We start from the raw sequence: 15,347 nt of genomic DNA on the forward strand, positions 1-15,347 counted from the left end.
TGCATCAATGTCATTGATAAAAATTACCTTTATTCTCATTGAAAATATAAATAAATTACAAAATATAGTTAGATTAATATTCGGAAGATCGTCGTCTTTAACGTAAAGTCAATACTGTATCATTGTGAACGCCGAGCGCTACCAGACCAAACTTCTACATAATTAAATTCGAATACAATTTGTCCCGAATAATCGCCGATGAGTCTTGGTCGTTCTCAGCATTTCGATACCATGTTTTTACTAAGGTACGTTATACACAGGTTGGTGTAATCCATGTCGAGTTACGCATTAAAAGAAATTTCTTTTCGATTATTACAGAATTTTCTTATGCATAATAACGTTATATGTATGTATATAATGATGTGCAAATGTCAGAGACTTTGCTATGCAAATCCAATTAGTTTCAATTGTTAGTTACGTGTTTGCCAATAATCGTGCGAGTTATCAAAGTTCCGCTAATACATGGTATGTACGCGATTCTACAATCGGATTTGCTCGACTGTGGCACACGCACATCACAATTAACCGCTAGGACTAGGAGATTTATCATCGTTGCTACACAGTGCTTTCAGTATCAGTTGCCATAGATAATGTTTGAAGTTTTGGTACTGAATAATTTTCCGAATGACCATGAGACTGTGAGCGATTTGACACTCTTTCCAAAGTAGATGGGGCCGAAGGAGTATCTTGATGTGCCTTCGGTGGTATCGGTGGTGGACTAACCTAAAAATACGTAACAATAAATCGATAAGAATAAAGATAGAATAGAAACTTTAGTTCTTGAACGATAGAAATAATTACCTCTTGACCTGGCAAAGAATGCGATCCTTGGAACATATTGCTCGCAAAATTTGCCGTAGAAACGTTCAACGCATTTATTACGGATGGTGGTGAGATATTCATGATATCGTTGCACCTTGTCCGCGGTTCAAAATCCTCGTAACCGAGATTGTTCAAGTTGCTTAAATGCGATTGAAAATCTAACAAACTAGCAGTTGATATGCCGCTATCGCGAAGATCGTTCGGTTCATTCTGCGCTTCCGAATCATCATCCGTACTCCATTCTGCGTTACATTTATACGCTAAACGTTTCGGTGGTGCCGGTGGTACCATGGTATTCATATTTGAATCTCTCTTGTCGGGAGCTAAAACGTGAAAATTTCAATTAATAATTATACGCAAAAAAACGGAAAAATATTTAATATAAATATTTTAGTAAAATTTTGGAATTATTGAATTAAGTAATTAAACAATTAAATTACACAATTGTTATATTACATATTCATAAAAAATTTTGTATTATAAATAATTTCAATATTTCATAAATATTGTGCGTATCTGCATAGTTCGTCAATTTAAAATAATACTTACCAATGTAATGGCATGATGAAAAACTATGTAGATATTATATATTTACTTTCTCTAAATAAAAACTTACTGCAACCTCTTGGTGGCAAAGGCGGAGCTGGTTCGGGACCAGGTTCACTCCATGAAGTTCTCAAACCAGTCTGATCCACGCCATCGGTTGGCGTCGGCAAAGAATGTCTCAATGGTAATTTTGGGCTTAACGGCTTGCTCAAAGATCTTTGATGCGTAGGTCGAGGTGGGGTTGTGCCATAACCCACGGAACGTGGTCGTACTTCTCGTTGTGGAATAGGAGGCGGTCCACCATCTACTTTCGTGTAAAAACCTTCGTCTTCGGGCAAACCATCACTGTCTGCGTGCGAAGTTCGACAGCCAGCCGTTTCCAACGTAACTGGTCGTTGCTTCTCGTTGATAGGCAACGGAGGCAACGGTGAGCTGAAAGAATTGAATGCAAATAAGAAAATTCATGATTTATTTGCAAGAAAGAAAAAAGAAAAATCGCGAAGAATTACTTGACAATGCTATCCTGATGAATTGTTCGTTGCCTAGCCAAGGGACCAAGATTTTGTTTTAGCTGCGTAAATCTCTCGTGCAGTCTTTTGTGTAGCGGTTGCACACCCGCCGGCGCGATTTGCCCATGTAAATTTAATCCAGCTTCCAAAACGCTCATCTGATCAAGAATCAAACCTTTCAATCTATTTACGTGCGGCACCATTTCCGGATTTTGCCTAGCGAATTCAGGAGTGAGAAAGGCCTCTTGGTACTTGGTTATCCCACCCATTACGTTAGCATCGATAATGCCTTGAAGACGCATACTGAACGGATTAATGTTTCGATGAGGTTCGGCAGTGTATTGTGCGACAAGTCTCCTCAATTCTCTCTCTACGCTCAGCATAGTTTCGCAAGCATATTGTACAGGCGCCAACAATTCCGATCTCTTTTCGATCACTTCGAACCATCTAAGTATACCTGGTAGCTTCGCCTCGGTGGTCAGCGTGGTTCTTTCGATCCACAGAGATTTAAACTCGTTTTCTCGATCGACCGGCCCCCTGTGAAGCGGTCGGTCGAAAATGAATTTTCGAACGTCGTTCACCAGATAGAACGCGACCACTCGTTCTGGTACCTCCGCCCCTCGACAGGCCAGACTACTTTCTTCAGGGATTGGTTTCACGTTGCAGATTTGTATATCTGGATCGTTACACGATTATGATTAACATGAAATCAAAAGGGGGAATAACGGATCAACTTACATTGTCCCTCGGAACTCAAAATACTCTCGTCAGGCGGGGAGTTTTTCATTAATATTTGTGCGCTTGGAAATTCAGTCTGTAGTCGTTGTGTGAATGCCCCTATTCTCTCGTATTCTAGACCCCGGTAGATGAATAGCTTGTTCTGTAAGATCATAAATTACATGAATTACATCTTTATTACATCTAAATTGTAGTTAATCGTGGTACTTACTCTGACAAAAAGAGGAAAGCTCAGACCGTAGAAGCCTACTCTAAAATATTCCGGCTCGGGTCGAAGTTGGGTCAATATATTGTCCAGGAATTTGGCTTGCAACTTCAGTACGTGACTCAGTTTCGCGTAATCATATAATCTAGTTTCGTACAGTATCGCCAATTCCTTGCACAGCGGGATACCTTTCTCCCAACATTTGCCTCGATCTAAGTAATGAATTATTTTGTGATAAAGAACCTCTTTTCTCTGCCATTCCGGTTGTTGAGGATGCGAATGATCCGGAGGCAGAATTGTGGAACTCCAGCCAAGCTGATCGGCGTATAGCTTCATTGTAAATCCGGCTTCGGTATAATTTTCAGCTGCTAAATGCAGGTCGTGAAGCTTATAAATATAGCGCAGATACATCTCCTTTCGATTAAATTCGTTCTTGTAAAAATTCTGTAAGAGAAATTTATTATTCGTTAACATTATTTAACATGTGCATTTTACATTCTTGATTAATCAATATTTTTACTTACCAATAAATTAACAGTACACGACATACGTTTATCGCGATTTTCGTCGCCTTGAATTACGCTTCTATAATCTAACAGTCTTTCCAATAAACGCGTAATTGACGTAATGAAAGCAGTTCCGCTATCCTTCCAGGCTGGATCCTCTGACTGAACTCTGTCTAATAATCTGTCGCCAAAAATAGAATGAATATTTCTATTCGTGTACATATGAGAATATGCATAATTCCACTATCAATTTATTGCACTTACACAGCACTAAGATGCTCCCTAATGCAGCATACAAATTCAAATTATTAGGTGCATATAATTAACTATTATTGAGTTGGTGAAAAGACAACGTCAATTTTATAAATGCAAAAATAAATTAATTATAATCCGTTTAAACGCTTTATATAAATTTATCATGAATGTATTTTATTAATAATTTTTTTTTATTTACTAATTTGAATAATTTAATAAAAAATTGTAGCAATTGGATACAAGCATTCTATATTCAAACAAGAGAAGAATATTTTGATGAAATTTATCACAAATATATAACAATATATTTACTTTTATTTACTTTTTAAGAACCGACATAATCTCTCCACCAACCTGATGAATTAAATTCGAACGAATTCTTTCACGAGAGATATTAAAAAAAAAATAAATAAATTAATACTCACATTGTGTTAAACAATTGTCTGTACTCGTCGTCACCTTTGTTCTCACTGATCAAGATATCTAGTTTATCTATTAATTCCGATTCCACGGATCTGAAGCTGCCACGAGCTCGTTGTTCACATTCCATCATGTCGAAAAATATATGCAAAGTGGCTTTCCTTAGTTCGCTTTCGGGAACCAAAGTGACTTCCAAGAAAGGGCCCACCATACCAGGAATGAACTCTAACTTATGATCATGCAAATTGGACCACATGGATAATATTTGAAAGCCCATCAACACTCTCATATCTCCGTACTTTTCAATGATCTTTTCACGCTTTACCTCAGAAAATTGTTCAAGTTGCAGGGATGGCTGCGTGAGATAGGCTACAGCCAGATTAAAGTACGTGGACCAGAGTTGGGCATCGAAGCAATCGTCCACAAAACGAAAGGCTAGAGGTTGAGCAAGCTCTTTCAAAGATTTTAGGATAACATTGTTCGCTTGCATTCTGATCACCAGCCAATCAGGCGGGAACACTTCTTGCCTGACCAGATCCCGGAGAACCAGAAAAACTCTGAGAAGGAAATCCTTGAGAGGTTTCCTCTCACCAGCATGAGCCAATTCCTCCCAAAGCCGGACATAGTGATATTCGTCTAAGAGCTGAAGCAATCCTATCAAGCAAGCCACTAGACAGCCCAGCACAGGGCCACTGCTGTTTACGACGATCAGAATGGTCTGTATCAACACGTCCAGAACGGAAAGACACAACGTCTCAACGTCGTGTTGGATGCAATTATTGACCTTGTTCGAATCCTGCCCCCTTTTGTACAAAAAGCTGAGAATTTCGCCAAGGATTTCAGTACAGGAGCGCAGCTCCTCTCGTCTGACCAAGTGAATCCTCAAATGTCTGCACATGGTAACCAACAGCAGATTTCTGCTCTCGTTGTCCTCGCGAAACAAGGAGGAGGTGGTCAGGTTCTTTATGGCTGTTAATTTGGCCTGAGTAAGCTGCGCTGGCGGTTCTCTCGGCACCGAGTCGAGCATCGTACAAGTGAGTTTAGCTACCTCGAGGACTGGTAGCACGGCGACCAGTTGCTCGAACACGGCTGAGATCGAGTAAAGTAGAGCTATTTGAGAGTGGAGCACCATGTCGTACGGTATGCCCAGCATCTTGTTCAACGCGGCAAACACGCAATAGAGATCTCGCTTGAAGCTGTCCTCGTATTGGCCGGCAGTTGCTCTGGCGAACAACAGACGGCTCTGAATGATAAATTTGAAGATGTATTCCAAGGAACGGAAACATTTGATTATGGGCTCCTGTTTCTCGGCTGCTGTCACCCAGTCGGCGCAATGCTGCACGCTACTTAAAAGGCCCTTGTAGACGAGAGCGGCCGCAAAATGGCCGGAAATGTACGCGTCCATCACGGGTTTGAAATGCTCGAATTTGGAATCTTCGAGGAGGCTGAAGATGGAGACGAGCACTTGGAAGACCAAACCCGAGTGAGCCGTGGAGTTGCCGTCTTCTGTGTGAAACATGGAAAAAAGGGCGTCCAATATATCTTGCAAAAATTTGACCAATTCCTCGCCGTCCAACCGAAGAACGCGGCCGAGAGCCTCCGATATTCGTTCCGGGTGGGCTTTCCATTGCAACAGGCTCAGGAGGTCGACATTTTGCGTTAGTTTCGTGCTGCAAAGCAACGTGGTCACGAATACCACTTCTTTCGGGGATCTGGAGAACGATGGTGAACCTGAAAAATAAATAGAGAGATAAAAAGGGTGATTGGAACGCGAGATAGAATAGAAATACGAAGTATCAAGGTTTTGATTTGTATACAATGGTAGCCAAGATCTTTAACAATGATAGTTGAACTGAAATGAAGATTACAATGTTCTTTCATAATCGTCATTGTCATTCGTTAACTCTTAATTGCTATTGTGGTTCTTTAAATACAAACATTTTTTGGAAGTATTTTGATAACTTTTCATCGAATCGAAACTTAATTTAAAAATTTGTAAATATTTTTAATTCATGCAGAATTTTTTAAAATTACTCGTTTAATTTATTTAGATCAAGATACAAAAGAAAGATAAAATTCCCATCTTCTTTTTCAATTTTTCAAAAGAAAAGACTCTTGGGTAACTTTGGAAATTTCTAGGAAAATTATCACCTATTGCGTTTGGTTCTCGACCACTGCTCGGCAAGGAGAGATAACTCAACGAGTCCAATTTGGAGCGATCCTCGCATTTATAAATATATAACTCGTGCGGTCCATCCTGAAGAGTGGCTCCCCCAGGCTCCATAAGTCGAACGAAGGCAAAGGAGAATAATTTCTTGTCGTTTTTCTCGCGCGCTGCAACAAAATACAACAATATTTTATCGCGTTAAAAACGTTTTAAACAACTTCCAACTGGACTTACTGGAACAATGACGGAATTCAAATCGAACGTGGCTCCCGTAGAATTTGTCTATAGGTATTGCCAATCGAACCGTCTCGGCCCACGACGGACCATTGTGATGGTATATAACTAAACTTTGATACTCGGAACTACCCTCCATTCCAGCTGCGCCAAATAAACAATCTTCCAACGGTTGTCCATCGGCATCCAACACCAAAATGGTCACCTATCGATCACACATACGTTTTATTTATATTCCGTTTATCATCATGATATAAATTTTTACCTTTATATAAATTTTATTCATACCAATTATTTTTTATTTAAAATCATATAGAATAGTATTTTCATTTGTATCAATCTCTTTGTTCCTTATCTTATTAATCTTAACATTAATATTTGAACGAATAAATAATCATTTAAATTGAATATTTTAATACACTAAAACATTAAAATATTGATATAAGGATTTTTAATAAATCAATTTTTAAGCCGAAAAATCATCATGATATAAATTTTTACCTTTATATAAATTTTATTCATACCAATTATTTTTTATTTAAAATCATATAGAATAGTATTTTCATTTGTATCAATCTCTTTGTTCCTTATCTTATTAATCTTAACATTAATATTTGAACGAATAAATAATTATTTAAATTGAATATTTTAATACACTAAAACATTAAAATATTGATATAAGGATTTTTAATAAATCAATTTTTAAGCCGAAAAATCATCATGATATAAATTTTTACCTTTATATAAATTTTATTCATACCAATTATTTTTTATTTAAAATCATATAGAATAGTATTTTCATTTGTATCAATCTCTTTGTTCCTTATCTTATTAATCTTAACATTAATATTTGAACGAATAAATAATCATTTAAATTGAATATTTTAATACACTAAAACATTAAAATATTGATATAAGGATTTTTAATAAATCAATTTTTAAGCCCAAATTAAATGTAAATAATTACTTCTTGTATGAATTTAATTTTACAAATTAGTCAAAGCTAAATAATTAACAATTTATTGTTAATAAATCATGTGAATATATAAATTTATTTAAAAAATTAAAAAATTTTCCTTGATATTTTCTCTATATTATGCTCTAACTCGTATAAGCTATTTAAATAAATAATTATTTTAATCTTAATATAAAAATTAATAAATAAATTGTATAAACTCTAAAAGTAAATCATCATGATTAAAATAGTAAAATTTATATAAAAGTATACATCAAAATTTTTGCTCAATCACAATTCGAGCGATACCTCGATGTTTTTCCCGGTAGATTTTCCACCTCGTTCGAATTCTCCGCGTTCCAATTTCAGGTACAAATCGTTCCGCACGTCGCCGGGCATGATTACGTCGGAAAAGCCGAGTTTTTTCGTTAAACAAATATTTTTGAAGAGCAAAGGATTCTCTTCCCGGACTTGAGACAGTTCTCCGTGCAAAACGCGTAGAGAAATTACTATGCCGTAATTAGGCTGGCCGGGAAGCAGGGAACACTTGTTATTGCGGATAATCTGCTCGTGCAATTGATGAAAATCTTTCTCCTCTCCTTGATACACCTAAAATAACATTGCTCGAATTGTTGATCACCTTTGCAGAATATATTCCAAGATTTAGAAAAAATATAATTAATTAAAACTCGAGTTGAAAAAAATTGAGAAAAAACAATTTAATTGTTAATCAATTTTGGCAGCAGTTCACCTTGAACGTCATCTCGAGCTCCTCCGAGTGATCCTGGGTGGCTTCGGCCAGGGAGAGCACCGCGACTCCATGAGGTCTCCTGTAAGTCGCTGTTCCCGCCTTGTTTTTGCCGGAATCCGAATACAGCATTCTTCCACATCGCATCACGTGCGCAACCATGTAAAGGTCCCTGCTAAGATCGGCGTTGCCGAGATCCGTGAAAATCGTACAATTGCTGTGTATCTTCTCGATGAAACTCGAAAATCCCTCCTTGGAGATTCTCACCAAGAAACGTTCGCTCAGGTATTGGCTACGTTTCGCGTCGTACAAGGAGAAGTAGACCTCCGTGTCCTCGCCGATCGAGTGGCCGAAGTCTCGCATGCAGAAGTAAAGATGATGGGTTAAGACTTTCTTGTGCTCCTTCCGCCTAAGGGTCCCTCTTCCCGACGCTCCTTGCGAATTTTCCGCGCTTTGAACGTGCTGGAAATCGATAAACGTCGTTATGATTCGATAAAATTCGATATTCGAAATTGTGAAAAAATAAATTGCTCGAGCGAATAAAATAGAGATTTTTATTCCTTGGATTTTATTATGTTATGAAAAAAATTGGAATTAATAATTCACATAATTTAAAACTATGATAAATATTAGAGTTAAGATTTTGTTTCTTTAGAAAATTCTTTTAAATTTTTAAAAATTCTGAGAATAAATAAAATTGCTATTGATATATACTTATTTCGGATTAAAAATAAAGATAAAGATTCGATGTAAAAGGAAACTTTATTATGTAAGTTAATAAATATTATTTAAATTATAAAAAAAGAAATTAATGTACAAAGCTTAACGATCGATATTTAAGCGAAAAATATAGGAATTTCGATTGGATTGAAAAGCATTATTTTTTAAATTTCATATCAATAACGTGTGCACTGAATATATCCCGAAGCTGGCTTCATTTCAATTCTTGCGGAGTATTTGAAATGGTCAGCACTCCAGCTAGAATTTCAATGAACTCTAGCGATATATGTACAGCAAAGAAGTACGGGCACTCGAGAGCCCTCTACTTTTTTCTCTTTTCCAACGTATCAAGCTCCTCTTCAACGCGACTCATCTACTATTTTTCCCTTTTTTTTCTTGATGCAGTCAACCGATCGTATTGGCTCAAGATTATTAACGCGAGATCTCGTATTTTTTGCGACAATCAATTATTGTTCAAATTTTGTTTCGTTCTAATTACCACGTGATACAGTTCAACGACTGACATCGTATCCGGATCCACCATATGGGCACCTTGACGAGGTACCAGGTCTAAGCCCAATTTCCTGCAACATACAAAATATCACATAACTGAGCAAAACAAAAAAATAATAAAAAGATTGTCGAAGATATTCCTCATGGTAATCATATTTTTAACTTGAAATTCGGAATATCAATTTAACAGAGATGTGTATTTAATTTTTGATTTTTGGAAAAACAGATAATTTGATTTAGTAATTAAACATACATAAATATTCATTCTGAGAAATTATTAATCGATTTTTCTATAGAATTAAACAGAATATATCTTTATATATTTTTATATTTATTTTTTACAAGGAAATATATTTTTAAATATAACGTGATAGTTATATGCAAGTATTATATTTTAAAACTATCCACAGTTGCTTTTAATGATATTGTTCATAAATGAACACTATGATTAGAGAAAGTTATCGAGCAATCATTATTAACATAATGTTGCATGGTTACTTTCAAAGTAATATCTAGTTGCAAGATATATTCTCAAGTTTTGAAAGTATCATTTTGTATTTACATGTATTTACATCCTAACGCACGATCCAATTAATCCATTGCATCAGTTTGCTAAGTTTACTTCTGAAGTGGCAGAGCAATATACTTAACTTCCCATGACCCCGGCTGCATGCCATAGGGCCGACGTGTTCTCGAACGCATTGGGGCCCTACAGGCCCGGCTACCCGCCAGGGTCCTCGCATGGCCCCTTCACCTCGCAGGAATGCAGCTATACGCTGCCCATTTTGACTCAACTTGTTTCTCACTACACTTCACGTCTCTCCACGCCTATCCTTTATTCGTCTTATTCCAAGCATACATATGTATATGTGTCAAAATTTGCATCAACGGAGATACGTTTTTACTTTTGAGCAGTTAATTCGGATCAAGTTGAATAACGGAGATGAATTCAAAAACACATGAATTGCAAAACATATTATAAAATAATTCGCAGAAATAGCCATATTAATTGATTTGAAACGCGTCAAATTAATAACAATTCCTAGTTTTCTGGAAATTCTGGAGATTCTGAATAATAAATAAATTATCATGTTGTTGTATATTTGTTAGAATCATAAATATATTGCATAAAATTTAAAAATGTAAAAGAATTTAGATTAGAATTCAATTATGTTAGAAAATTCTTTCATGAATAAATATCGAAATAAATTAAAGTACAATTAATATTTATATTATTCATTTTGAATTCATAATAAAATCAAAAAAGAAAAAGAAAATTAAATAGTGATTCAGATATTGTACGTTAATATGAAAAGGATGTTGCTATTATTCAAACACATTTTAATTCTCTTCGATAAACCTGTGTGAAAATAATAATTAAATTTTGTCAGTTTGAGCATAACCATTAAAAATATTCATATTACAAATCAAAGTATTCTACGTAATCACATTAACTATAGAGTATAATTTGAATAAATTTATAATAACAGAAGAAACTTTACAATATTTTATTCATTGTATCAAAATAAAAAATTGCTCTGATGTTACTAATCGATTAACTTTTTCCATGCTACAAAAAAGGATTCCCTAAAAGGAAGCATAGTTGTTGAGTGGCAATTAACGTTTCGTACGTAGCATGTATATTATGAGTTCCGGGCGAATTTTAGGCAAACCGAGAAAATGAAATAGTACTTGAGAGAGCATTACTTTTATTTTGTTTTGAATCACCGTTTGAATTTTTTTTCCATTCTCTATGTACGTTACTGATCCTGTTAATTCGGTGGCATCTGCGCCCTCACTCGTTAAATAAGATCATATTAATTTTCCTACCAAAGAGGTTATGTCTCGGAATAAAAATTTCTGAAAAAGTGTACTTTGAACAGATCTATATGTATCACAATAAATAAGATATATTAATTCTAGAAGAGATAACTATTTTTAAATAATATTGAATAAACTTAACACTAATAATATAATAAAAATTATATTTTCTTTACTTGATTCAATTAATTAATAGTAATATCAGGTAAAGTTATTCTACCAAATATATATATATGGATATATATCAAATAGGGTATTTATATGATCCATCGACGCTGTACGGTCCTGAATATATGTAAAGGTCCCCCTCAGACCAGAGTTAATGGAATGCAGGTGAGCAGGCAAACTTCGATGCGTGGAGACAGGTACAGCCAATGTCCGCCGCGTTGTTCGGACCTATGTCCCATTCCAAAGATATCGGATATATTCTCTCGAAGCGGCGACGTTCGATTCACCGCGAGAATCGACCGCCTATTCGAGAAACATAAAGGACGAGCTCCTTTTCGTTCCTTCCTCTTCATCGTGTGAAGGATTCCTTTGGATGACAAATTCATTCGATCATTGGCCGCGTAACGGTCAGCGTAAGTTCACACGAGACATGAATACATATCTTCAATTTATATCAAGGAGATGATGTAAATTTTCATCTGAAGACAGATTTACTCATCGATTGCGTAATGTACAAAATGGATAGAAACGAATGGTGATAATGAAAGATTAACAGACTGTGATGCTTAAATTGGATATCTGTGGTTAGAAAGGTTGGTAAGAAATTATTTATGTAAAAAATTAGACTTTATTATATAAGGACAAATGGTCTAAATAGGCAGAAAATGATTTTGTATGCAAAAATTGTAAAAAGAAAACAAAATTTTATCATTTATAAAAAATTAATAATAATTTTAAATCATTAAAATTGATAAAAATGATAAAAGAAATTAATCGACAAATTCAATCATTTGGCTAATAATATATATATTTTTAGGAAAGTGTAAAAATATAAAAATTGGAAATTTTATTCGTTCCTATTTTTTTAGTATAATATTCTATCAAACACAATTCATTATAAAAAAACTTTTCATTAGTCTTCGAACTATTTTAAAAATGAAGAAATGATGAACCAAAGTCCAAATCGCTCGTCACAAAAGTTTCAATGTAAATTATTAAAATTACTAAGAATCATTTTAGACATTCAAATGTAATTTTAAAATATGATTCTAGGATATTCTACATTTCAGACAAGACGTCTAGGTTAGATAAGACCTCCTTTCCTTTTGGATTAATTTGAAAAATTGATGGTTAGAAAAAGAAAGAACTTTATATCGACAATAACGGAGAAATTTTGCCGATGTGAACTTTTCAGTTACAAAGTATATTTCACAAAGTTCAGTAATCATTCGGTAGCTTTAAACGCTATAATTACGTCGATATTGCGAGTTGGTGGACTTCTATTTCTATTTTAAACTGACAATCAATTATTATCCTTCGTTCACTTTGCACTATTCTTTGTTTTATTTTTTATATTTCATTTAAAATAAAATTCATTTAATAAATCTTAGTAAAGTATTAATTAAAAAATTTTTAATTATTTACTTCTAATTCTTTAGCTAAATTTTATGTATAGCATTATTGTCTATCATTCATTTTGATTGACAGAAAAAGAAAAAGAATTTTTCACAATAATGCAATACGTTTGCAGTAATAAAAAAAAATATTATAAAACTAATGTACAGAGTAAAATCTATGGAAGTTGCGCTGACAACTTGTGTATAGAGCACGGTTTCTCGCGACCGTATAAAACGGCCTTAATAGGAGTGTTTCCTGATCCCGGAACGAGTAACGAGACTCGTACGAATAGCGAAGGGTTCGTGGGAAGACGAATGCCGTGTCTGGTTTGCCCGAGGGTATACACGCACACAATAAAACGTTACTTGCACCGAGTTCCACCACAAGGAAACCAGTGCCGACTCATGACAGCGCTCCCGAGTGCAGTTGCAGTTCCGTGCGGCATCGGCCTTCTTTGGCAGAAGATACGAAAGTAGTGGTAATAGTAGTAGTAATAGATGTCAGGGCCAAATCCCCGAGCCTCCACGATCTCAATTAGATCAAATGACGCGCGATTAAGCGCGATTAGCCGCGAACCTTTTAGTTTTTCGTCACTAACGAGCATTAAAGTTCTAATTTTGTTCATCTTGTGCTATTACAACAAGAAGAAGATAGTATTTTTTTAAATTATTTTGGTTCTCTTTTACAATGATCATAAGATAAATTTCAATTATACTTGTTTGATGTCGAAAAAAAGAAAGTTTGCTGCTTATAAAAAAAGAAAGATTCTTCGAATACATATATATACATATATTTGTCGAACCGTTATGTCAATCAAACATAATATAGAGAAAAGAAATTGTACGATATATGATAGATTTAAGTTACAATTCAAATAGTACATGTTATCCCATATAAAAAAAGGATAAAGAAAAAACATTAATTTGCGATACCAAATATATATACTTATTAGTTCGACGATCATTCATTAAATTTGTTTCGAAGGTAGCAGCACGTCGGTAGCCGAGTATATACCATGGAACTTCCCCTACCTAAGGTCTTTTTCCCCCTCACGATGCGCTACCTCTCATCGTACAGCCCTGGGCCCGAGTAGAACAACGCCAGCACCGTGCTACGCCAAGACGAAGGCAAAAAGAAAAAGACTATTACCTTACGGAGAATAATGGCAGCGTTTCCCAACCTTCCAGAATCTTTCTTCGACAAATAGACTTGTACTTTGAGAAAGTATCATCTTTTTTTTGGTAATTAATACATTCCTTCTTTATTGCTTTTTTTTTTTATGAATAAATTCAAAAAGTTGGAAAAATTGATACGGAGCATTATATCAAAGGTTTATGACCTCTGAATATCTTGAATAAAAAAAAAGTTACCGATAATTGTATTTATTTTTAAGATTAGTACCAGTTATGTAAATAGAAATGTAAATCGAAAGTTTGAAACCAATAAATAATAAAATATAGATGTAAAATAATTTTACAAATTCAATGACTCTTATGGTGTCCAATGATTGTGATTTATATTTAAAGGCAATGTTTCACGGTAAAGTAATGGATACATTTAGCCACTGGATTCAGAGAATTCGAAGAATTGGGAAACCCTGAAAAGAAGAACACGTTATGTGACCTGGAGTTTCATTCCGTATCGTCGTGTTATCCCCAACAAGGAAGCAAAACATCAAAAGAAGAAGAAAAAGATGAAACTATGAAGAAATAAGAAAGATTCATAGACGGCAATGCATGCGAAATAGAGCCTAGAGGCATGCTTATTAGAAATAATAATAATTACTACGAGACGAATAATAAATGTTGTCGTTTGCTCAATATATATTATTTGCTCAATCTATATATATTGTTTACAAAAAAACCGTGTAAATAATCATTACTAGTATCTGGTAATTAAATAAAATTAAATAAATCAAACGTGTCGAATAATTTATTTCTCGTTCATATGTAATTTATTTGACTTGACAGAATCAAGCATTTGAAACTACCAAAATTCAATTCTATAAGAGACGTCAAAAGAAAACGCGAAGAAAGAAATCCTGTCTGCGGTCATTGGTAGAACCGTTACTCGTACGCATACGCGAACAAAACTAGTAGACAGCATCGACATTACATCAGAAATTTATTGAATGAATTGTGCAAATCTTTTTTTTACATTCGTTTATTAAAACAAGATTATTATTGTTTAAAATAAAATAATATTGTCGATTTTATTTATTTATAATTTTTTTAATCTGAAAGAATATAAATTTACGATGGAATTAAATAATAGGAAGAAAAGAAAATAATAGGAAAATTTTAGATAAATTTTTTAGAAAAAATATATTAAATTTGTTAAAAATTTAATCTGTAATTTTTATTGTAAAGTCAAAAATTTGAGAAGTAAAGAGAAAGGAAGATGAAAGGGGAAGATGCAAGAAGAGAAGCTTTAAAGAGCCGAGTCTCCTCTGCCAGGGGGAACAGGTTCCCGGTATAGTTATATACCGCGTATTCACTGAGCTGAAAACCTTGAGCTCACAGACAGAGAAAGAAATATCACTTCCTCTCTCTTCTCAGATGCTGTGGTTACGGTTGATCTTTACAGACATATGATACGAATCGAAAATTTAAACTCGAATAA

The 15,347-nt window shown here is 34.6% G+C and overlaps 1 protein-coding gene and 1 long non-coding RNA gene across 7 annotated transcripts in view; one reads left to right on the forward strand and one right to left on the reverse strand.

Moving 5' to 3' along the window:
* Window positions 1-10: 10 nt before the first annotated feature.
* LOC108000329 (dedicator of cytokinesis protein 3) overlaps window positions 11-15,347 on the reverse strand; it is a 49,533-nt gene continuing 34,196 nt past the window's right edge. For 2 of the 3 annotated variants that reach the window (XM_017060574.3, XM_062086438.1), the window contains exons 5-18: window positions 9,325-9,409; window positions 8,109-8,567; window positions 7,667-7,966; window positions 6,403-6,607; window positions 6,153-6,335; window positions 4,007-5,732; window positions 3,591-3,608; window positions 3,345-3,507; window positions 2,827-3,264; window positions 2,616-2,757; window positions 1,878-2,553; window positions 1,439-1,800; window positions 802-1,145; window positions 11-723 (exon numbers count right to left, since the gene is read on the reverse strand). In XM_017060574.3, the coding sequence (XP_016916063.1) occupies window positions 556-723; window positions 802-1,145; window positions 1,439-1,800; window positions 1,878-2,553; window positions 2,616-2,757; window positions 2,827-3,264; window positions 3,345-3,507; window positions 3,591-3,608; window positions 4,007-5,732; window positions 6,153-6,335; window positions 6,403-6,607; window positions 7,667-7,966; window positions 8,109-8,567; window positions 9,325-9,409 (5,269 nt within the window). In that variant the 3' untranslated portion in view covers window positions 11-555. The remainder of the gene's footprint in view (window positions 724-801; window positions 1,146-1,438; window positions 1,801-1,877; window positions 2,554-2,615; window positions 2,758-2,826; window positions 3,265-3,344; window positions 3,508-3,590; window positions 3,609-4,006; window positions 5,733-6,152; window positions 6,336-6,402; window positions 6,608-7,666; window positions 7,967-8,108; window positions 8,568-9,324; window positions 9,410-15,347) is intronic. The other variant, XM_017060575.3, reaches the window with a different exon arrangement.
* On the forward strand, window positions 11,037-14,644 carry LOC114577858 (uncharacterized). 4 transcript variants are annotated; one of them, XR_003698239.2, is made up of 3 exons: window positions 11,037-11,920; window positions 12,381-13,966; window positions 14,252-14,644. It is a non-coding gene; the product is annotated as an uncharacterized LOC114577858 (long non-coding RNA). The 4 variants fall into 4 exon arrangements; XR_003698241.2 differs by having other exon boundaries at window positions 12,893-13,966; XR_009833048.1 differs by having other exon boundaries at window positions 11,037-11,740; window positions 11,817-13,966.

This window comes from Apis cerana, linkage group LG16 (genome assembly GCF_029169275.1).
Source record: "Apis cerana isolate GH-2021 linkage group LG16, AcerK_1.0, whole genome shotgun sequence".
NCBI lineage: Eukaryota > Metazoa > Arthropoda > Insecta > Hymenoptera > Apidae > Apis > Apis cerana.